Source organism: Lithobates pipiens, unplaced genomic scaffold (assembly GCF_037356315.1).
Source record: "Lithobates pipiens isolate NorthernLeopardFrog02 unplaced genomic scaffold, aLitPip1_a1.2 Scaffold_27, whole genome shotgun sequence".
Classification (NCBI taxonomy): domain Eukaryota; kingdom Metazoa; phylum Chordata; class Amphibia; order Anura; family Ranidae; genus Lithobates; species Lithobates pipiens.
In genome coordinates, this window is record NW_027507788.1 from 92,882,829 (window position 1) to 92,905,724 (window position 22,896).

The 22,896-nt window shown below is 42.4% G+C and overlaps 1 protein-coding gene across 1 annotated transcript; it reads right to left on the reverse strand.

The window, feature by feature from the left end:
- Window positions 1–422: 422 nt before the first annotated feature.
- On the reverse strand, window positions 423–20,510 carry LOC143932965 (uncharacterized). Its single transcript, XM_077455893.1, has 9 exons — window positions 20,324–20,510; window positions 10,258–10,640; window positions 9,888–10,058; window positions 7,993–8,084; window positions 4,401–4,463; window positions 3,317–3,455; window positions 3,009–3,206; window positions 1,713–1,841; window positions 423–548 (listed from the first exon to the last, which is right to left on the reverse strand). The coding sequence occupies exons 1-9, from the start codon at window positions 20,508–20,510 to the stop codon at window positions 423–425; spliced, it is 1,488 nt and encodes a 495-aa protein (XP_077312019.1).
- Window positions 20,511–22,896: the final 2,386 nt, after the last annotated feature.

The window sequence follows — 22,896 nt, forward strand, 5'->3', positions numbered from 1 at the left end:
TTTTTTATGTTAGACGATGGTGAGCTTCTAATCTGATGGAGATTGTGTGTGGGTTTTTTTGTGTGTGTGTGTGTAATATTAGATGATTGCAAACTTCTAACCAGCATTATGATAGAAGCTGCCCACCTAAATGATCCAGAGGAAGGCGAAAAACCCTTCTAAAGCATGGTTTAATTTGCTATAAAAGGGAAAAAATTCCTTCCTGACCCCATAAGGCGATCAGATGACTCCCTAGATCATGTCTTTGAATTGGTGCAGGAACTCACACCTGCCCCCCCCGGACACGTGTGGTTTGACCCAGCACGTGGGTAGGCATGTGTTTCTGCACCTATTCCCTGGTGTTCGCTGTCTGCTACCTGTGATCTCAAGTAGTCTCTGTGGTGATGTCACTCCAGTGTTGGCGCTGACGCCATCGGCTTCATTTACTTACAGATGTAAGTAAACTTACGAAAGAGCTGCTGATGCTTTGGATGTAGCGATGGCATGGAAGCTTCAGCATTAATCAATTCATCCATATCCATTCTTTCCAATGGTGGTAAGCTGGAAACCTGGAAAGAAAAATAGACATTTATAAATGTTTCCTATATCAGAGAAAATTTGTACAATGCTTCAGTGAATTGCAACCCCTTAATATGTAGAGGATATCACCCAAGAGGAATCCCCAGAATTTTCACTGTTCAGAAGAAGCATTTTACTGGATTGACATACCCTTAAATCTAAACTGATGAATAAAAATTAAATATATTGCACCTAAAATCAGGGGGAAATTGGGGGGGTGCGTGTTATAGGCCGATCCCCTGCTGTTGCTACCTGTTACTGCTATTCTATGGAGCTTCCGGGTATCTTTGGCCATTCTCGGCTATTTTGGACCATACTCGGCCGTTCTCAGCGGCTTTCAGGAAGCCAAAAGCCGCAGAGAATGGCCGAGTAAGGCCGAAAATACCCAAAAGCCACCGAGAACTACCGAGCGCTGCCGAGATAGACAGGACATCTGCTCTGTATCTCGGCGGCGCCATTTTAAAACGACAAACACACTGACATGGCTGCAATGGAAGGCTGCAGATGACACTGATGAGGCTGCATTGATGGGCATTTAAATGTAATTGTAATTTTTTTCCTTAAACTTCCCTCCTAAAAGTTTTTTTTCTTTTAAATTCCCTCCTAAACATGGGGTGCGTGTTATACGCCGATAACTATGGTACATCTTTTTTTTTTTTTTTGCAAGTACAGAAAATGGCTGTTGAGCTTGGCAAAACCAAGCGTATTAAAAAAAAGGCATGCAGTGCATTTTACACTGTACTCATGTAAATGTTTGTGCCAACATTCACATGTGTAAATGTACTGTTTATCAACCACCTGCATCCTAGTAATTTAGGACGCAAGGCGGCAGTAGCTGCTTGCGTCCTAGCAGCCCAAAAAAATAGGGTACTTTTGCGCTGTATGCATGTAAACTTTAGCACTGCCGTTACATGCATACGGTGTACAGAAAAGGTTTTATGTAGAATCTTGCTGTCAGTCAGATCCCAGTTAAAATTAATATGCAGTGATATTCCAATATTATGTATATTTTGGGATGATGGCAATAACATGCTGCTCTAAATGAGTCTATATCCTTGCCAATCAATATGCAGTGTGGTAATGGGGCCAAAAAGTCTAACTGCTTTTATTTCCCTTCCCCTCTAATGTGCTTAGATTATTATTTTAATACTTACTGATGACGAAACAAATTCCTGCTGTGATATCTGTGCCTCTAACTTCTTCCAGCAGACCGTGTTGAAATAGGGATGTTGTCTTATATTCTTGACCATCTTGCGTCGGTCCTTTTGATGAATCTGGAGGAGCTGTAATAACAAAAGAAACATAAAATGATACAGTGATCACACAATAACAATAGGTGGACAATATGATAGCTGCATGTGTCTGCCTACCTATTTTTTTTTTTTTTTGTGTGCCGCAGGGCCCCCCCTTCCCCAAAGCACCTCCCCATGTTGAGGGCACGCGGCCTGGTACGGCTCAGGAGGAGGGTCGCTGGCTTGTCCCCACCCCCTTTCCTGACCACCTGGGCTGTGTGCTCAGATAAGGGTCTGGTATGGACTTTGGGGGGACCCCCACGCTGTTTTTTCGAAGGGGGCGGCGACATTGACTTCCTTCGCTAGTTCGGTCTACCTGGAGCCACATTCAAAATGAACGGACTTTACTCCGCGTGTGGGCAAGTCCGTTCATTTCAAAAGTCTCGCGAAACTCCCGCCATAGTCCACCGGAAAAGTCCGGTCGTGTGTGGGCAGGTCCACTCGTTTGGAAAGTCCGGTGGACCTGCGCTGCAAAGTCCGGCGGGTTGTCCGCCGGATAGTCCGATCACGTGTACGTGGCATAAGAGTCCAGATTCTTTAAATATTGGTGTAATTTCATAGCAAGGAAACTGAAAGCAACCAATGCGTTTCAGGGCTTAGGGACCCCCCCTTTCTTCAGTGGAATCAAATTATATGTAATTAGGAAGATTCAGAAATGGCACAGTCACCGGGGTTAATTATTTGCAGGATAAAAAATGGAGTATATATACCCAGGTTTGATCTAACAGCAAAACGCTAATAATTAACCCTAGTTATTAACAGTTAATCACAATTATTTATATGCATCCTCTAAAATAAGAGTCTCGTTTTTGTTGAGATACTTTTTATGATACGTCTACTGGGGACTGTTGGTTTCTTTATGACAACAATAAGGCTGATCAGGTGGCTTTAATAAATGCAGTTCATCCTGCTTAGGAGTTAGTTGCTTTACTGCATTGATGTATGTAGGTAGGAACCTGCACAATATTTGCTAACAATGCATAATTGCTTCCTTGGATAGAATTTTGTTCCTCAAGAAAATCTAAAGATCTAAATAATTGTACCAAATTGTAATGTAACTGTAATGTCTGTCCTCATGTTGTAAAGCACTGCACAAACTGTTGGCGCTATATAAGACCTGTATAATAATAATAATAATAATAATAATAATATACTTACCCTTTTCAAGAGATCACACAGGTTGGGATCCATTTGGCTAGGATAAACAGGTTTTTTGTTCATCACCTTCATTTTAATGACAAATATGTTTTGCTCTGAGCCAATAAGGAATGGATGTTTGCCGAGCGCCAGTTTATAAATGATTTCTCCCAGGGAGAAATAATCCGCCGTTGTGTCGTATCTCTCGTAGGAAAGGACCTGTTTTTGGGGAGAGAATAAAGATTAGAACATTCAGGGTTAGGCAGTTCCACTGTAACTCTTTTCTATAATGAAGATTTGTATAATACAACAGTAAACACGTTACTTACTTCTGGAGCCATATATTCTAGCGTGCCTGCAGGTCCTGTAATCTTAAAGAGGGCTGAGAAACCCATTACTGCTACGCCGAAATCCGCGATCCTTGCATGGCCAGCATGGTCCAGAAGAATATTTTCTGGCTTCAGATCTCTGTAGAAAAAAAAGGAATGGAGAGTAAGCACCATTTGTCATATAATTAAAGGGGTTGTAAAGGTAAATGTTTTTTCACCTTAATGCATTCTATGCATTAAGGTGAAAAAACATCTGACAGTCCCGGCGCCCCCAACCCCCCCGTTTTACTTACCTCACCCCTCGAAAGTCCCGCGCTCGTCCCCCGATGTCCTTTCCACCATTCAGCCTGGCCGCTGATTGGCTGGAGTGGATGGATGGAAAGCAGCGCAGCCATTGGCTCGCACTGCTGTCAATCACATCCACTGACGCGGAGCGCCGGGGGGCGGGGACATGTGATACAGCGAGCGGCTATAGCCGCCGGCTGTATCACGGGAGCGCGCCTGCAGATGCTTCTCACCATGCAAGGGAGCTCACATGAACGTGAGAAGCATCTGAGGGAGGAAGCCGAGACATCCGCCGAGGGACCCCAGAAGAGCAGGTTCGGGGCCACTCTGTGCAAAACGAGCTGCACAGTGGAGGTAAGTATAACATGTTTGTTATTATTATTTTTTTTTAAAGTTCTCTTTACAATCCCTTTAAAGAAAAGAGATGTTCAAATACAGTATATATCAAGTTATGGATTTGGTTCCACGTCTTCTATCTTTTCCTGTAGTGAGATTTGTTTACCCGAGTTCCTAGCTCTGATATAATCTTTATAAAAGCTCTCACTTCCCTGCTGGAATTAGTGTTCCGGTTTATTTTCTTTAGAAGAGTAGAAAAGCCTACTTTGCCTCAGTGAAAGACACAGATTTTTATTTATTTTTGGAAGCAGCGGCCTCTTTACACAGGTCCTGATGTGTCAACAAGACCATATGGATTCTGTTCTGGATTCACAAAGAAATAACCAAAGCCGGCGCTGATTCCACCCATTATTTACCCATACCTACAAATAACAATTTCGATGAAGTGACCCAAAGTCTTTACCTGTGTATGATCTTCTTGGAATGCAGATACTGTATGCCACAAAGCATTTCCGCCGCGAGTAATCTGTAGGGAAAGAAACATATAGATTAGCATCTGGCATCTTTAAGAACTAACGGAAGCTAAAGATAAAATGGAAAACTATTTTCTATAGGTATAGTAGGTATTTGTATGACACTTACATTTTTTAAATTAAATCTTTTTATTTTATAAACATATAAAATGTACATACCGTTAAGAATAAAGAAACTACCAAGAGATAATCTTACACAATTCCATCAGTGTCACGATTAGTAGCTCCCTACATACATTATTCTTTCTATAACCCTTTAACCCCCCCCCCCCCCCATTCCCTCCTAGTGCCTTATCTTTCAACCACCTTTTTACTGTGCCTTATTTTTTGTGAAATTAGTAAACAATAAATATATTACCATTATCCTACTTTCCCTCATATAGATTACTTTGCACTCTTCTAATCTATTCTCCCTTCCTTATATCACCCCCTCAGTGTTTAATTCTCTCTTACCATGTGCCCATTGATACCCTTTATGGTGGACAACCCATTTTATCCAACCATGGTGTCCACAACTTAAAAAAAACACCAAAGTTCCTTCTTCTAGTGTATACCACTTTTTCCCTCCATATAGTATCATCCATCACCTTTATCTATTCTTCACACGTGGGGGATCTTACCTATTGCCAGTTCTGGGCTATTAACTTTCGTGCCTGAAATAGGCCCCTTATCACTGCTATTTTAACTTTTTCCGATATCTTCCTGTCTTCTATTTTACCCAATAAGCATATCTCCTCCCCCGGTTTAAGCATGGTCCCAAAAGTATTGTTAATAACTTCCACTATTCCTGTCCAGTACCTAAATAATTTTGGGCACTTCCACATCTTATGTATCAAATCCCCAGTTTCTTGAAACCTTGGACATTTAGCGTCCACTCTATAACCAAATCCAAAAAGTTTTTTCGGGGTATAATAAGCCCTATGTAAAAAAAAATAGCTGGGACATTTTTGTGCAGGGGACGCTGAAACCAGGGCACTACCTTCTAATATCTTTCTCCATTGTGCTTCTGTTATCTTTACTCCAAGATCCTCTTCCCACCTTTTTTTATTTCTAACCAATCCGTCCCTAGTAATAAATTTACTGCAGAGCTGTGCATATATCTCAGATATCAATCCCTTAGATGAGGGGTTTTACAGCATACTACGATTTGATTTCTAAAATGTGTTTGTAGGGCATGTCTTATCTGAAGATATCGGAAAAACAAGTGGTTAGGAACACCATACTCCCTCCTCAACTCCTCAAAAGACTTCAACCTACTCCCCTCATATAGTTGGGCCAATCTTACCACACGCACTTTTCCCATACACCTACTTTACCTATAGGTGTCAGGTCTGGAAAGTGCTTATTATCCCACAGTGGGGTATATTCTGTTGGTCCTACGTATCCCATTCCTTTTTTTACTGCCTGCCAGACCTTTGTAATTAATCTTAGTGTATGGCATTCAGAAAGGAATGAGTCGGCTTCCAGAGCTTCCACCAGTTTAACATGCTTAGCTCCCTGCAACAGCATCGGCTTCTTTTTATTTCTATCCTCCACCCTGTCCCAGCCCTTCAAATGCTGTAGCTGAGCGGCCAGAAAATAGCAGCGGGGGTGTGGGACTGCTGCTCCCCCCTCTTTTATTGGTAACTGCAGTGTCTGTAGGCCTATACGAGGTTGTCTCTTCTTCCATATTAGTTCCCTAAATAAAGTTCCAATCTTTTTGAACCATTCCATTCTTATCCAAACTGGGGAGTTGTGTAAATAATACAACAACTGGGGCATCCAGACCATTTTAATTAAATTAATTCTGCCAGCTACTGACAAAGGTAGATGTTTCCAAATGTCCCGCTTCTGACTAAAGCTAAACAGGAGGGGAGCAAGATTATCTTTTATATATTGGTTTGGGTCCCTTGTTAGCCATATGCCCAAGTATTTCATTATATCTACCACCCGCAGTTGAGCAACTGCAGGCGGCAGAGAGCTTATTGGGTCTACCGGCAGCAATGCAGACCAACCCTGATATCCGTCCAAAGTTTTCCACTATATTCATGGCCGTCACTAAGGATACATCTATATCCCCAAGAAAGAACAGGATATCATCTGCGTATAATGCAATCCTGTCTTCACCCGCTTCTCTTTTAAATCCCCGTATCACCCCTGCTGCTCTAATGGCAATTGCCAATGGTTCAATTGCCAAAGCGAACAACAGGGGTGACATGGGACCAGGGGACATCCCTGTCGTGTACCCCTCTCAAGTTCTATCGGGTCAGAGTACACGTTGTTAATTTTTATTTTTGCTTTAGGGGTCCTATAAAGTGCTTTTACCCAACCTATAAAGGTGGTTTCGAACCCAAACATCTCCAGAGCCCGCCATAGATACCCCCACTCCAAGCTATCAAAAGCTTTAGCGGCATCTAGAGATACTATGGCCCGTGACCCCATGTTTAGTGTCGGAATCTGTAAGTTTAAATACACCCTCCTGATGTTAACATTGGTGGCCCTATTCGCTATAAACCCAGATTGATCTGGGTGTATACGTTTTTGTATATGTCTATTCACCCTTGCTGCGAATACTTTTTCAAGTATTTTCGTATCAGAGCACAACAATGATATTGGCCTATACGATGCAGTGTCCTTAGGGTCTTTCCCTTCTTTTGGCAGCACTATTATGGTGGCTTCTGACATTGAAATAGGCAGCCCCCCTCCTGATGCCACATCCTCCAGTACCTTCAATAGTTCTGGGAGAAGCACCTCCCCATATCGTCTATAAATTTCTACTGGAAGACCATTTGGTCCTGGAGACTTCTGATTGGCCATCCCGGCCACAGCGCACTGTACTTCCTCCAGGGTTATGGGGCCCTCTAGTTCTTCTTTCGCTTGTTCTGACAGTTTTGGCATTTCTATCCCTTCAAAAAATCAATCCCATTCCCCCCTCTCCTCTTTCTGTCTAGATTTATATATATAGAAAGGTGTGGGGGGAGGCAGGAGGAAAGAAAAGAAAAAAAAGAAAAATCTTTGTACTATCTCTACACAGCCTCCATTCTCCCTCTCCAACAGATAAATAACTGGAAGTTTCTCACCCAGCCACAGCACTGATATCCGAAGAGTTTCAAAGCAGGGGGGATGAGCTGTCCTTCATCCTTCTCCTCCAGCCTGTGGAGCTGCCATAGAAGTTCAAAGAGGATTTCTCATACCAATACTGGCAGCCTCCAGTTGAGATACCCCTCCGTCATGAGAGAGGAAAGGGGGTATTCCTCCTGTTGCAGCAGCGTGCCTCTGCCTCTGTCGGGTAGCTGGGAACAGTTCTCTGTACCTGGTATCCTGAATGTTTGAGGGGAGATCTCGATTCTCATCAGCATGCCATCACCAATGAAGTCTGTGATCCGAGGTTCCCTGGAGGGGAATTGCTCCAGGTGAGAGCAGAGGGGAAGGGAGACGAAGATGGGGGGGGGGGGGGGGGGACACTCTCACTCTCACATCGCTCTCACACTCACACCAACATCCTCATACACTTCTGGTCACGCCCCTCTGTATGACACTTACCTTAATTTTTCCCCTTCGATTCGTCCTTCCCTTTCCATCAGAGTATGTAAGTCTCCTCCGCTCAGGAACTCCATCACATAAAAAAGGTGATCCTGTGTGAAAAGAAGGGATACAGGTTAGACTATATATATCGTTTGGTGGGGGGATTTATAGAGACACACCCCAGGAGACTGTGCAGTGTGGGTTCATATCTATAAAGTTGGGACAATTTACAATTGGCTTCCAGTGTTCTCAGAATTAGCTCTGCCCCATAGAGCTGCAACTAACGATTAATTTGTCTGTCGACTAATCTATCGATTATTTTTTCGATTAGTCAACGACTATCCGATTATTTTTTTTATTTTTATTTTTTAATGAATCTAGTGTTTTTTTTTTTTGATTAGCTAATTAATTCTTTGGATAACCTTGAGAGTATTGTATTACAGAGTATTGTATTGGCGGGCAGAGTATTGTATTGTATTGACGGGCAGAGTATTGTATTGTATTGACGGGCAGAGTATTGTATTGTATTGACGGGCAGAGTATTGTATTGGCGGGCAGAGTATTGTATTGTATTGGCTGGCAGAGTATTGGCGGGCAGAGTATTGTATTGGCTGGCAGAGTATTGGCGGGCAGAGTAATGTATTGGCTGGCAGAGTATTGGCGGGCAGAGTATTGTACTGTATTGGCGGGCAGAGTATTGTACTGTATTGGCGGGCAGAGTATTGCATTGTTTTGCAGCAGAGTATTGTTTTGCAGCAGAGTATTGTTTTGCAGCAGAGTATTGTTTTGCAGCAGAGTATTGTTTTGCAGCGTATCGGGCTGGCAGAGTATCGGCTGGATATGGAGGGATGGCTGCTTCCATCCGACCTCTCCCCTCCACTGCACAGATCAGTACAGAGAGGGGAGAGAGAGAAACCGGCGTCCGTCGGAGCGATCACATTGTAAACGTCTGGGTGTAGAAAGATGCCCGCTGCTTCGAAGCTAGGCCGAAGCCGCGGCCTCTCCTAAGGCCAAGACCGCGGAGCGCTCCGCGGATCGTTGCATGTGCGCTCGGATCACGGATCGGTGATGATCCGTTGCACCCCTAGGGACGGCGGCACAGAGGGGGAGAAGAGAGGGGGATGGCGGCACAGAGGGCAGCGCTAGATATTAAGCACTGCCACCACTGTGACACATCGACACCCAGAACGCACGTCGACGTATTTTCTTAGTCGTGGCAGCTCTACTGCACCATCTCAAAAGGAAAACCAGACCAAGAAAATATATAAGTTGCCATCGCTAGACTGTCCTTAAGGAAATGCTAGCTTTCTGGCTGTTAGGCTGATCCAGCAATTTCATTACTTTTCTGGTTAATTGTCCTTAAAGAGGAATGCAAATCACCAGTCCTGAGTCCCTCCCTCCCACAATTCAACAATCTGTACCTGAATGAGTAATATTCAGGAGGTGGGGGGGAGGGGGAAGCAATTTTTTACACTTGTGAATTTAAAGCCAGCCATATACAGCTGTGGTTGCAGGAAAGCAATTTGTATGATTCCCCCATCAACACAGACAGTGCTGACAGGGGAAACCCTCCTGCCGAGACATTGACGCCATCCCCTCTGGGAGTAGACGGTGGTTATTGCTAGGCGCTATAGCAGCTGCTAGCAATAAATGCAAGTAAAATCCGGTAGGCTGGTTTTACACGAGATGATCCATCGATCAGCTTGGTACATTCAGCCTGCCCATACAAGGTTTGAATCTTGGACGGTTCCTGCTGAACCAGCCAAGATTTGAACAATCTATGGCCAGCCTTAGACTTGTAAACAAAAAAAAAAAGTCAACATTTGCATAAACAACTATTTTAGGAGTTCTGCATCAGTAATGGAGAACAATAATGGTAGGTGATGAAAAAAGTGAAAGAAAATAAGACTTACTTTTGTTTGGAAGCAGCCGTAGAGACGGGTTATAAAGGGACTCTTTCGGACTTTCTTTAGCACCTGAAGCTCTGTGTGAATTTCTTCAGAGCCCTCCATAATCAGTCTTCTCTTACTGACCATCTTTACTGCCACTTGTTGGCCAGTGGCTTGATGAGATGCCAGAAGAACCTAAAGTAGATAAACAGGACATTGTTATTAGATCTCATGGTTGCTCTTGCTCTAGAAATGTGCATATCTGGAGAGTTTATTCCTTAGAACTTGTTCACCCTTACAAAGAAGTTTAATAAGGTGAATAATAAGCACTTAAATGCATGCTCAGATTAACATGCGCTGTGAACAAGCCTTTGGATAAATTGTTTTTGCTTACCTTCCCATAGCCCCCTTCTCCAAGTAGCTTATGGAATGTGAAGTCATCAATGGACAGCCCATGTGACTTTTCCTTTATGGTCCTGATGAATTGGGCCAGTGGTGTTGACGATGTATCCGTGACATGTTTACCTCTGCAGTCGTTGGTAAAGGGACCTGCTGGGGATGGTTTACTCTCCCCAGCAATGATAGCTGCTGCCGATGGTGCTTGGCATGCACTGGTGACTTGATCCTGTAGTTGACCTTGACTTTCACTGCTGGCTGATGCCAATGGGGTTGGCTTAGCCACATTCGTGAATGTAGACAATGGAGCTGGCTTGCTCTCATCATTAATTGGAATCGGCAGAGCCAGCAATTTGACGTTGGAGGAATCAGCATTTGCCACTAGAAAGAGAGAAAAAATATTTTATTTACACATTCTTAATTTATGTTACATTGAGTCTGCTGACATTAAAACTGATTTTTATTTACACATGTGAGTGTGATTTGTGTTATGTAAAAATATTAGCCCTTTGTGTGTTACTGTCTCCAACATACACCAACAGTACTTTTGGGGTACAAAACCACTGATCTGCTAAAAAAAGAGAAGACATATCGGTTCATTGCATATGCAGGTTGTGCTTCCTGCTTAGTAGTGTTTCTACAGTTGGGTTCTATGAGGTCCATGAGACACAATGTCCAGCTGAAGGCTGCCCATGAGATTGACAACGCTACTGATAGGAAGTGCTATTCCTGGTGGGATCTTCACGCCGATCACATTATACATGTGTATGACTTTGAGGATGAGCCCTAATAGCAATACCCACACGTTTAACATATGCAAAAATGGCATCTAAGGTTTTTAGGCTGAGAGCGATCTCACTGTTGCTCCCAGCACAGCTCTGTGTTTCTGATTATGGGGGTCTAAAGTGGTACTGATCATTAATGTTGTGGGATTGTTTAAAGTGGTTTTAAAGGCTGAAGGTTTTTTTTTACACATGAAGGTAAAAAACCTTCAGTGTGCAGCTTCCCCATCCAATTCTTACCTTAGCCGGATCTCAATCCAGCGATGTGCATGAGAGCAGCAGCTCTCACAGATCCCTCACTCCTCATTGGCTGAGATGCATGCAGCAGCAGCAGCATGCACCTGAAAAATAGCAGTCTTATCTGATATCTCAGGGGCACTGGAATCTTGGGGTCAAAAAGCACTGATCTGCTAAAAGAAAGCAATGACTTCTGCTGCTGTCAGTCATAGCCAGTGATCAGGGGGAAAAGCTGAGCCATGCTCTCGGTCTTATGGATGCAGAGAGCGGTGCTCTGGAGGGAGGACGCATGAGTGCCCCCATAGCAAGTGGCTTTCTATGGCGGCACTCAGCGGTGGGAGTAGAGTGCATTCCGGGGACCCCAGAAGAGAATCAGGGCTGCTCTGTGCAAAACCATTGCACAAAGCAGGTATGATATGTTTGTTATTTTAGGAAAAATACCTTTACGAACACTTAAACCACTTCCGGAGCCCGAGAAGGAATCCTCCAGTGCCGGAAGTTAGCCATAGAGAAGGCTGAGGGCCAGATGGTCCCTGGCAGTCTCTACCACTCTCGGAGGCCCAGGTGCGACGTTATGACGTCACATCCGGCCTGGCAGTTGTAATCACTGCTCATAGGTACTGTAAATATCTCCTAAACATGCGCCATTTAGGAGATATTTACCTTGTAGTGCGCCAATGATGCTCAGCGATGCGCTGTGAAGAAACTGTGAAGGTCCTGCATGCCGTTTCTTCACCAGCAAGTGCCGCAACTGACGTCTCCCATGTGCACGCGCAGGAGTGACGTCATGCAACTCTGGACAATCATAGAGCCAGAGTCTGCGGTCCCGGAAGGAAGAGGGGCCAAGATGGATGTGGCCACCAGCAGGAACAGGTGGGGTCTTTGTTTGCAGCCACATAATAGGCTAGTATATCTTTACTTTACAGGGGAAACGAGAGGAAGTAAAACCCATCAAGGTTTACTTCCTCTATAAAGTATTTAAGTGTTCTATGTATCTATGGATGTATCTATAACATCTAGTCATTGCACACAACGCAGTGTCAGTGCCATGCAATTTCATCCTCCATAAAAATGGAAGACTTACATTTGGCTTCAGTCGGTGACTTTCTTTTAGGCTAATTACACTTTAGGCACTTCAATACCAGCATTTTTTTTTATTTCCAAAAAAAGTGTCAAAAAACAAGATCACCTTGGGGTGGCCACTTTACAAAAAGGGGAAGATTTTTGAATGTTTTCAGAATGCCCTCTTTGAGATGTTTTATAATAGAATGTAAGGGAAAGGTTTTTTTTTTCTTTTCTTCTTTAGTCTCTACCCCCCCCCCCCCCCCCCTTTAGTAAATTTAATAATAAGAGAAGCTTATTAAATACCACCAAAAGAAAGTGCTATGGGGGAGATTTACTAAAACAGGTGTACCTGTGTATAGTAGCCAATCAGTTTCTAACTTCAGTTTGTTCAATTAAATGGTGACAATTAGCCCTGGTTTACATTGATGCGAGTTGGCATGCAATATGGCATTGCATTCGTGGAGCTGCACCGATTCCCAAAAGTTGTTTCTGTACTACTTTTGGTGATTTTAGGGGACAATTTCCATTGACATCTCTGCAGAAACCCGCACAGATGTCTCTGAAATCACCCCGAAGTCGAGACTGACATGCGGGAATGAAATTATGCCAGTTCAGCTGAACTTGTACAGTTTGATTCCCGCAGTCAGTGTGAACCTAGGCTAAAACCTAGAAGCTGATTGGTTACTATATACAGCTACACCCGATTCTGGGTCCACCCGTTTTAGTAAATGCCTCCTATATGTTTCCAAAAATGGCATATTTTGGGTTCAGACTGCATTCCCACCTGAGCAAAGCCATTTTCAGGCATTTTTGCCTTCATATACCAGTGATTTATAAACGGGTTTCAAGCATTTTACATGTATGTACATTGTATATTCAAGAATTCAGGTTTCTGTTTTAGCCATGGGAAAGCTCTGGGGGGAGGAGACGAGTTGTTTTTCCAAAAATTGAAAAAATGATTTAGGCATTCCCATTAAAATTCTATGCGGCCAAATGGACTCAAATCTGCCTCAAAAGTAATTCACTTGGCTACTGAAGCTTCAGGCTTAGAGCTACAGAGGTCTGAGCGCTTATGTGAATAGCCGCCATTGTAATACATTGGGATTTTTGGATATTGATGTTGGAGGTTGGCGTTACAAAATGTCCGGGTGTTCTGATTCCAACTGTCACCACCACACTGAAGACTGAAAAATGTCTTTGTAATAAAGGGAACATGCTGTGTGTGTGTATATGTATATTTATACCTCATACATTATATTGTATGTCCTGTCCCCTATTACAACTAGGGTTGCCACTTTTTCTTCAAGTCAAACCCGAACACTTTAGCGGCGCACATAATTATTATTATTTTTTTTTTAATATAAACTATATATATATATTTTGCTATTAAATAGCATTTCTAATCATATGAAGTTAATAACAAGAGTCCCGATTTACATCAGAGTCCACAGAGTTCTCCTTTTACATTTGAACTCGCAGAGTTCCCATCCACTGTAAGGGGGGATTCTGCAGACTCTGATGTAAGGGAGAACTCTGGGGACTCTGACATAAGGGATGCTCTGGGAACCCTGATCTAAGGGGAAACACTGAGAACTCTGATGTAAGGGGGAACACTGTGGCTTTGGTGTAAAGGAGAACTCTGCTGTAAAGGGTGCTCTGAGAACCCTGTTTTACCTTAGTGTACTCACTCAGAGGCAGGAGAGAGAAGGTGGGAGACTTCAGTCACAAACAGGGATGGATGGTGAGCTCACTTACCCATTGGCAGTCAGCACCTTTCATCCAGATGTCTCTGAGGCTGCTGGACTTCAAATTTCCAGCACCCACTTTCCATTTCCGAGGCACATCCCTGGGGATTGGAGTGTGGACAGAGGGGTAGGGGCGGGAGGAAGAGGTGCAGATCGAGCCCTCGCTCCTCTCCCATCTGTACGTGTATTTGGGGGGGGGGAGGATTGTTAATAATGGCTTTGGGCAGCGTGAAACGGAGTGTAAAGGACACTCTCAGCTTAAACAAATGCAGATAGCAACCCTTCTGGGAAGCCATCGTCCAGTCTCAATAATGTGTTCGGGTTTCAGGCAGGCTGAAACCTGGACGCATGATGCCAAACCCGAACTGTCCGGGTGAATCCTGGACAGGTGGCAACCCTAATTACAACACTCTCACCTATATCCTCTATTCCTCTCTGTTTTTGATGAAAACAGGTTAAGACTCTGCTTAAAATTGTCTTAGCCCTCTGTACAATTGCACTACACCCTCTCCTTTTTGGGGCAGTAGCATTGTCCTGTTGAAATTCCTTTTTCATATTGTTCAGATAAACCTTCTGAACGTGATAAACCTTCATTCTTCTCATGTTTAGCCTTGTCATTAATAAATAATGAGCAAATCTTCAGAGCACAAGAAAAACGCGTCCTCTCTCTTCAACCGATCAAATGATCTGATGCCTGCAGGACTGCCTGAGGCTATATAACTGTCACAGTGAGTGGAGCTTGGTGACAAGTCAGCTGACCTGTTGCTATGACAACAGTGGCAGTTATTTTTCAGTAGAGTGCAGAGATTTGAAAATGTTGTTTACAGAACTATAAAAAAAACATTCTCATCTGCCTGCAAAGCTTTTCAAATTCAGCCATATAAGTGCAATTACTGTGATTGTAATGTCCATATCTCACTTCCCAAAACCCATTACTGTTTGTTTGTTTTTTTTAATCTCTTAATTAACAGATTAGCAGAGGAATGAATAACTGACATACTGTACATTTCTAGACATAGAGAGTATACAGAAATATTGCCATCAGCAAAAATTTAATAGTCATGTCTGTGGTATAGAAAGTTGAATAGGCTGGTGACATACATTAATTAAAGTGATACTAAGCAAAGGATTAATTACCATAACTTGAAGCACTACCAAGCACTTGAAGGCTAAGCCTTTTCTGGAGCTTTTTGTTTATAAGCTTAAATCGATATTTTATGATAAAAAAAATCACTTAACCTGAAACATCATACATATATATATATATATATATATATATATATATATATATATATATATATATATATATATATATATATATATTATTTTTTTTAGCAGAGACCCTTGGGAATAAAATGGTGATAATATAAATTTTTTGTGTTACACGGTATTTGCGCAACAGTTTTTCAAACGTAATTATTTTGGAAAACATACTCTTAAATAAAAACAAAACAAAAAACAAAACACAATATATACACAATATATATTTTTTGAGAAATATGAAAGATGATGTTACGCCAAGTAAATGTATCTAACAGGTCACACTTTAAATTTGCACGTGGAATGGCATTAAACTACAGTACTTTAATTTCTTTTTGCAATTTATTTGGTTTTCAAAATAACCTGGAAACATTTTGGAGATTTTTGTTTCCTGTTTACCTTTAAAGAGGAGGTCTAGCACTAGAATTATTGCTCTCTCTTTAACGTTTGTGGTGATACTTCACATGTGAGGTGCGAACAGCATTTACGTGTGCGTGTGCGACTTGCATATGTGTTCGTTTCTGCATGCAGGCATGGAGGGATATGGGGCGCTTTCATTTTTTTTCTTATTTATTTTATTTTTAAACTGTCCCTTTAAAAAAAAATGTTTTAATCACTTTTATTCCTAGTACAATGAATTTAAACAGCCCTTGTAATAGAAATAAGGATGACAGGTTCACTTTACGGAGAGTTCTGGGTTCAAAAAGACCCCAAATGTCTTCTTTACCTTTTTAAAAGCCGTGCCCGCCTGCTGTGAGCTCCGTGACCTCTAAGTGAGTATGCTAAGGTAAATCAGAGTTCTCAGAGCACTCATTACATCAGAGCTCCCCTTTACACCAGAGCCAACCGTGTTCCCCATTACATCAGAGTCCTCTCCATACACCAGAGCATCCCTTACATCAGAGTCCCGCCTTATAGTCTGCGGACTCTGATGTAAAGGGGGACTCTTGTGATTAAATATGATTAGAAATGTTATTTAATAGCAACATCTATGCAAAGTTTTATCTATGCATACTATGAATAAAAATTGATGAGTGACACTGAAGTGCTCGGGTTTGACTTGAAGAAAAGGTGGCAACCTTAAAGCGGAGGTCCACCCTAAAGTGGAACTTCCGCACATTGGAACCCTCCCCCCCTCCGGCGCCACAATTGGCACCTTTCAGGGGGGGGGGTGCAGATACCTGTACAGTACAGGTATCTGCACCCACTTCCGGCATAGATGTCCGCAGAATCTGCAGATATTTACGCCACTTCCCGCGGGTCCCCTGCTGTCTGCTGGGAAACACACGGATCCCAGAGACGGCTGGACCATCCTTTTTGCGCAGCGCGACTCGCGCATGCGCAGTAGGGAACCGGGAAATGAAGCCACAAGGCTCCACTTCCCATACCCTGATTCCCATACCCAAGATGGCGGCGGCAGCACCCGAGAGATGATCGAGACATCGGCTTCGGGTGCCAACATCGCCGGCGCGCTGGGCGGGTAAGTGTCCTTATTTTAAAAGTCAGCAGCTACAGTATTTGTAGCTGCTGGCTTTTAAAAAAAAAATGCCGGAACTCCCGCTTTAATCTAGATAAGGGGTCTGAATTGCAATCTATTAGTCCCAGGCTCCATGGACACTACTTTGAAATTTTAATGCACAAAAACACATAGACAATGCTTTAAAAAAATTCCAGGTTATTTTGAAAAGGAGGTCTAGCGCTAGAATTATTGCTCTCTCTCTCTCTAACGTTTTCGGTGATACTTCACTTGTGAGGTGTGAACAGCATTTACATATGCGTGTGCGACTTGCGTACGTGTTCATTTCTGCATGCGGGCATTGAGGGATGGGTGCGCTTGTATTTTTTTCGTATTTATTTTGTTTACCTGCAATGGTGGGGGCAGCACCCCACAGCTGATGGAAACATCAGCTGCGGTGCCGACATCGCTGGACTCCGGGACTGGTAAGTGTCCTATTAATAAAAACCAGCAGCTGCAGTATGTGTAGCTGTTGGCTTTTCATCTCTGCAGTGGTGGGCGGACCTCCGCTTTAACCAGTTCCCGACCGGCGCACGCCAATGTACATCGGCATATTGGCGTACAGATACGTCCATTTTTATATGCTGCCCTGCCATCGCGTGCGCGCCGCTGGCTGCGCTCGTGCGCCGGTCAGGGCCCCCGTGAGTCCAGTCGCGGGTCCCATGGACTCGATCGCCGCGGGGATATCCGCGATCGTCTCACGGGGCGGCTGAACGGGGAGATGCCATTGTAAACAGCATCTCCCCGTTCTGCCTATCAACAAGTGACGCTGATCTCTGCTCCATGTGATTGGAGCAGAGATCAGTGTTCACTAACACAAAGCCCAGCCCCCACAGTTAGTAACACACCCCTAGAGACACTTAACCCCTACACTGCCACCCCCTGGTTAACCCCTTCACTGCCAGTGTCATTTACACAGGAATCACTGCATTTGTATAGCATTGATTGCTGTATAAATGACAATGGTCCCAAAAATGTGTCAAAAATGTCTGATGTGTCCGCCATAATGTTGCAGTCACAATAAAAATCACCGCCATTACAAGTAAAAAAATTTTTTTTTTTATAAAAATGCCATAAAACTATCCCCTATTTTGTAAACGCTATAACTTTTGCGAAAACCAATCAATAATCGCTTATTGCGATATTTTTTTAACCAAAAATATGTAGTAGAATACGTATCGGCCTAAACTGATGGAAAAATAAATTGTTTTATATATTTTTGGGGGATATTTATTATACCAAAAAGTACAAAATGTGTTTTTTTCAAAATTGTCGCTCTATTTTTGTTTATAGCGCAAAAAATAAAAACCGCAGGGGTGATCAAATACCACCAAAAGAAAGTTCTATTTGTGGGAAAAAAAGGATGTCAGTTTTGTTTGGGAGCCACATCGCACAACCACGCAATTGTCAGTTAAAGCGATGCAGTGAAGAATCGCAAAAAGTGTCTGGTCTTAAGCCAGCAAAATGGTCCGGTCTAAAAGTGGTTAAAGCAGGCATCATTTTTCATGTAAACAAATCTCATAGATGGACATACTATAAGCCTAGGTTTACTAGTGCTGTTGCATAATCATGTGTTTTTATATTATTTATTATTATTTATTATTTTATTGTTTTTGTTCTTTTTTTTACTTGCGTTTTGATGGGTCTTCATGATTTATTTATTTTTTTTAGGATGATGTTACACCGAGTAAATAGATGCCAAACATGTTACGCTTTAAAATTGCACACATCCGTGCAATGGTGACAAATAATGTGCATTTTTATTATCAATAGGTGACACTTTTAAAAGCCTTTACACTTTAGACTTGCTTTGTTAATATACTATACAGGGGTGAACAGCGGCGCTAGATATGGTGATAACATAAAATTATATAACAACTGGAATATAGGTATACATAAAATGTGTGTGAATAAGCACACATAATATTAAAACATTTGTTTAAAACATAATGTCCATAAATGATCCGAGATCTTGAATGATTAGCACCTGGAGGCAGCTCCCTGAGAGCCGGTTCACACAGGGGCAACACGACTTCCAACGCGACTTTTGGTGGCAACTTGGAACCCAGATTCCGATGAGCCCCCCGCCCGCAGACCCCGACAATCAACGGCCAGGGTTGTCGGGAAGAGGCCCTTGTCCTCATCAACATCGGGACAAGGTGCTTTGGGGTGGGGGGCAGCAGAGTGCCCCCCTTCCCCAAAGCACCAACCCCCCCATGTTGAGGGCACATGGCCTGGTACGGTCCAGGAGGGGGGGGCGCTCGCTCGTCCCCACCCGCGTCCTGACTGGCCAGGCTTCGCCCTCGGATTAGGGTCTGGTATGGATCTGGGGGGGCCCCCATGCCGTTTCTTCGGCGTAGGGGGTTCCCCTTAAAATCCATACCAGACCTAAGGGCCTGGTATGTTCCCGGAGGGGGAACCCATGCCGTTTTTTTTTTTTTATATAAATTTGGCGTGGAGTTCCCTCTCGAGAGCTGATAATTCTGTGAGAGTCGCCTCAATATAGACGGAGATCCGACTTGGAAGCCACTTCCATTGCAATCAATGAGTACCAGTCATCTAGAAGTCGGATAGAAGTAGTACAGGAACCTTTTCTGAAGTCTGAGCGACTTCAGTAGTGTGCATTAAGACGGCTCTCATTCACTTACATTTATTTTTACATGTAGCGCGACTTGAGACGACTAGGGGCAACCTGACGTCGGATCGGAGTTGCCCCTGTGTGAACCGGGTCTTAGATTGAAGCGATGAGCTCTGTGTAGAAATGGGAACAGAGGGGCGCCAGACTGAGTGCAGTATAAATCGTATATTTAATAATATTTATTTTCATTTTTAATAATTATTAAATATATGATTTATACTGCACTCAGTCTGGCGCCCCTCTGTTCCCAAGAATTGGTTACTATACACAGCTGCACCAGTTTTAGTAAATCCCCTCCTAAATGTCTCCAAAAATGGCCAAAAAAGCCATTTTCAGGCATTTTTGCCTTCATATACCAGTGATTTATAAACGGGTTTCAAGCATTTTACACGTATGTACATGTATATTCAAGAATTCAGGTTTCTGTTTTAGCCATGGGAAAGCTCTGGGGGGGAGGAGACGAGTTGTTTTTCCAAAAATTGAAAAAATGATTTAGGCATTCCCATTAAAATTCTATGCGGCCAAATGGACTCAAATCTGCCTCAAAAGTAATTCACTTGGCTACTGAAGCTTCAGGCTTAGAGCTACAGAGGTCTGAGCGCTTATGTGAATAGCCGCCATTGTAATACATTGGGATTTTTGGATATTGATGTTGGAGGTTGGCGTTACAAAATGTCCGGGTGTTCTGATTCCAACTGTCACCACCACACTGAAGACTGAAAAATGTCTTTGTAATAAAGGGAACATGCTGTGTGTGTGTATATGTATATTTATACCTCATACATTATATTGTATGTCCTGTCCCCTATTACAACACTCACCTATATCCTCTATTCCTCTCTGTTTTTGATGAAAACAGGTTAAGACTCTGCTTAAAATTGTCTTAGCCCTCTGTACAATTGCACTACACCCTCTCCTTTTTGGGGCAGTAGCATTGTCCTGTTGAAATTCCTTTTTCATATTGTTCAGATAAACCTTCTGAACGTGATAAACCTTCATTCTTCTCATGTTTAGCCTTGTCATTAATAAATAATGAGCAAATCTTCAGAGCACAAGAAAAACGCGTCCTCTCTCTTCAACCGATCAAATGATCTGATGCCTGCAGGACTGCCTGAGGCTATATAACTGTCACAGTGAGTGGAGCTTGGTGACAAGTCAGCTGACCTGTTGCTATGACAACAGTGGCAGTTATTTTTCAGTAGAGTGCAGAGATTTGAAAATGTTGTTTACAGAACTATAAAAAAACATTCTCATCTGCCTGCAAAGCTTTTCAAATTCAGCCATATAAGTGCAATTACTGTGATTGTAATGTCCATATCTCACTTCCCAAAACCCATTACTGTTTGTTTGTTTTTTTAATCTCTTAATTAACAGATTAGCAGAGGAATGAATAACTGACATACTGTACATTTCTAGACATAGAGAGTATACAGAAATATCGCCATCAGCAAAAATTTAATAGTCATGTCTGTGGTATAGAAAGTTGAATAGGTTGGTGACATACATTAAAGTGATACTAAGCAAAGGGTTAATTACCATAACTCATTCATTTAACCACTTGAAGGCTAAGCCTTTTCTGGCACTTTTTGTTTACAAGCTTAAATTGTTTTTTTATGCAAAAAAATTACTTAAGCCCAAACATGAGATGTGTGTATATATATATATATATATATATATATATATATATATATATATATATATATATAATTTTTATTTAATTTTTTGTGTTACACGGTATTTGCGCAGCAGTTTTTCAAACGTAATTATTTTACAAACATACTCTTAAATGAATAATAAAAAAAAAAGCAAAACACAATATATACACAATATATATTTTTTTAGAAATATGAAAGATGATGTTACGCCAAGTAAATAGATGTATCTAACATGTCACACTTTAAATTTGCATGTGCAATGGCATCAAACTACAGTACGTAAAAATCTCCATAGGCAATGCTTTAAAAATGTTTCCAGGTTATTTTGAAAGCCAAAGAAATTGTTTCCAGTTTACCGATTTACCTTAAAGAGGAGGTCTAGCACAAGAATTATTGCTCTCTCTTTGTTTGTGGTGATACTTCACATATGAGGCGCGAACAGCATTTACATGTGCGTGTGCTATTTGCATATGTGTTTGTTTCACATGGAGGGATATGGGGCGCTTTCATTTTTTTTCTTCTTTATTTTATTTTTACACTGACCCTTTAAAAAAAATGTTTTAATCACTTTTATTCCTATTACAATGAATTTAAACAGCCCTTGTAATAGAAATAAGGATGACAGGTCCTCTTTATGGAGAGTTCTGGGTTCAAAAAGACCCCAAATCTCCTCTTTACCTTTTTTAAAAGGAAAAGATTAAAAAAAAAGATTTACTAACGCCCTAGATCGGAAGTGATGTCAGGACGTTGCTTCGGTCCTCCAAGGCCATAGAGGTGATCAGAGACAATCTGGAACTTTGTCACAGAGCTCTGGTTGCCTCTGTGACCAGCCGGCCGCACTGTCGGATCATTTCCCGGGTGCATTTTATTAAACGGTTCCCGGCCGGCTCCTGTACTTATATGTTGGCAGAATGGCACGGCTGGGCAAAGTAACGTACCCGTGCGTCACTTTAAATTTCCCATTGTGCCTGCGCACGCCTGCCGCGAGCTCCGTGACCTCTAAGGGAGTATGCTAAGGTAAATGGGGGTTCTCAGAGCACTCATTACATCAGAGCTCCCCCTTACACCAGAGTCCACAGTGTTCCCCATTACATCAGAGTCCTCTCCATACACCAGAGCATCCCTTACATCAGAGTCCCGCCTTACAGTCTGCAAACTCTGATGTAAAGGGGGACTCTTGTGATTAACTAAATATGATTAGAAATGTTATTTAATAGCAAAATCTATGCATAGTTTTATCTATGCATACAATGAATAAAAATTGATGTGTGACACTGAAGTGTTCGGGTTTGACTTGAAGAAAAGGTGGCAACCTTAATCTAGATAAGGGGTCTGAATTGCAATCTATTAGTCCCAGGCTCCATGGGCACTACTTTGAATTTTAATGCACAAAAACACAATAGACAATGCTTTAAAAAAATTCTAGGTTATTTTGAAAAGGAGGTCTAGCGCTAGAATTATTGCTCTCTCTAAAGTTATCGGTGACACTTCACTTGTGAGGTGTGAACAGCATTTACATACGAGTGTGCAAATTGCGTACGTGTTCATTTCTGCATGCGGGCATGGAGGGATACGGGCGCTTTTATTTTTTCCTATTTATTTTGTTTACCTGCAATGGTGGGGGCAGCACCCCACAGCTGATGGCAGTGGCGGCTGGTGCTCAAATTTTTTTTTGGGGGGGGGGGGGCGCAAACAAACTGAAAAAAAAAACATCAATTGCAGCTACTGTGCCATCAAAC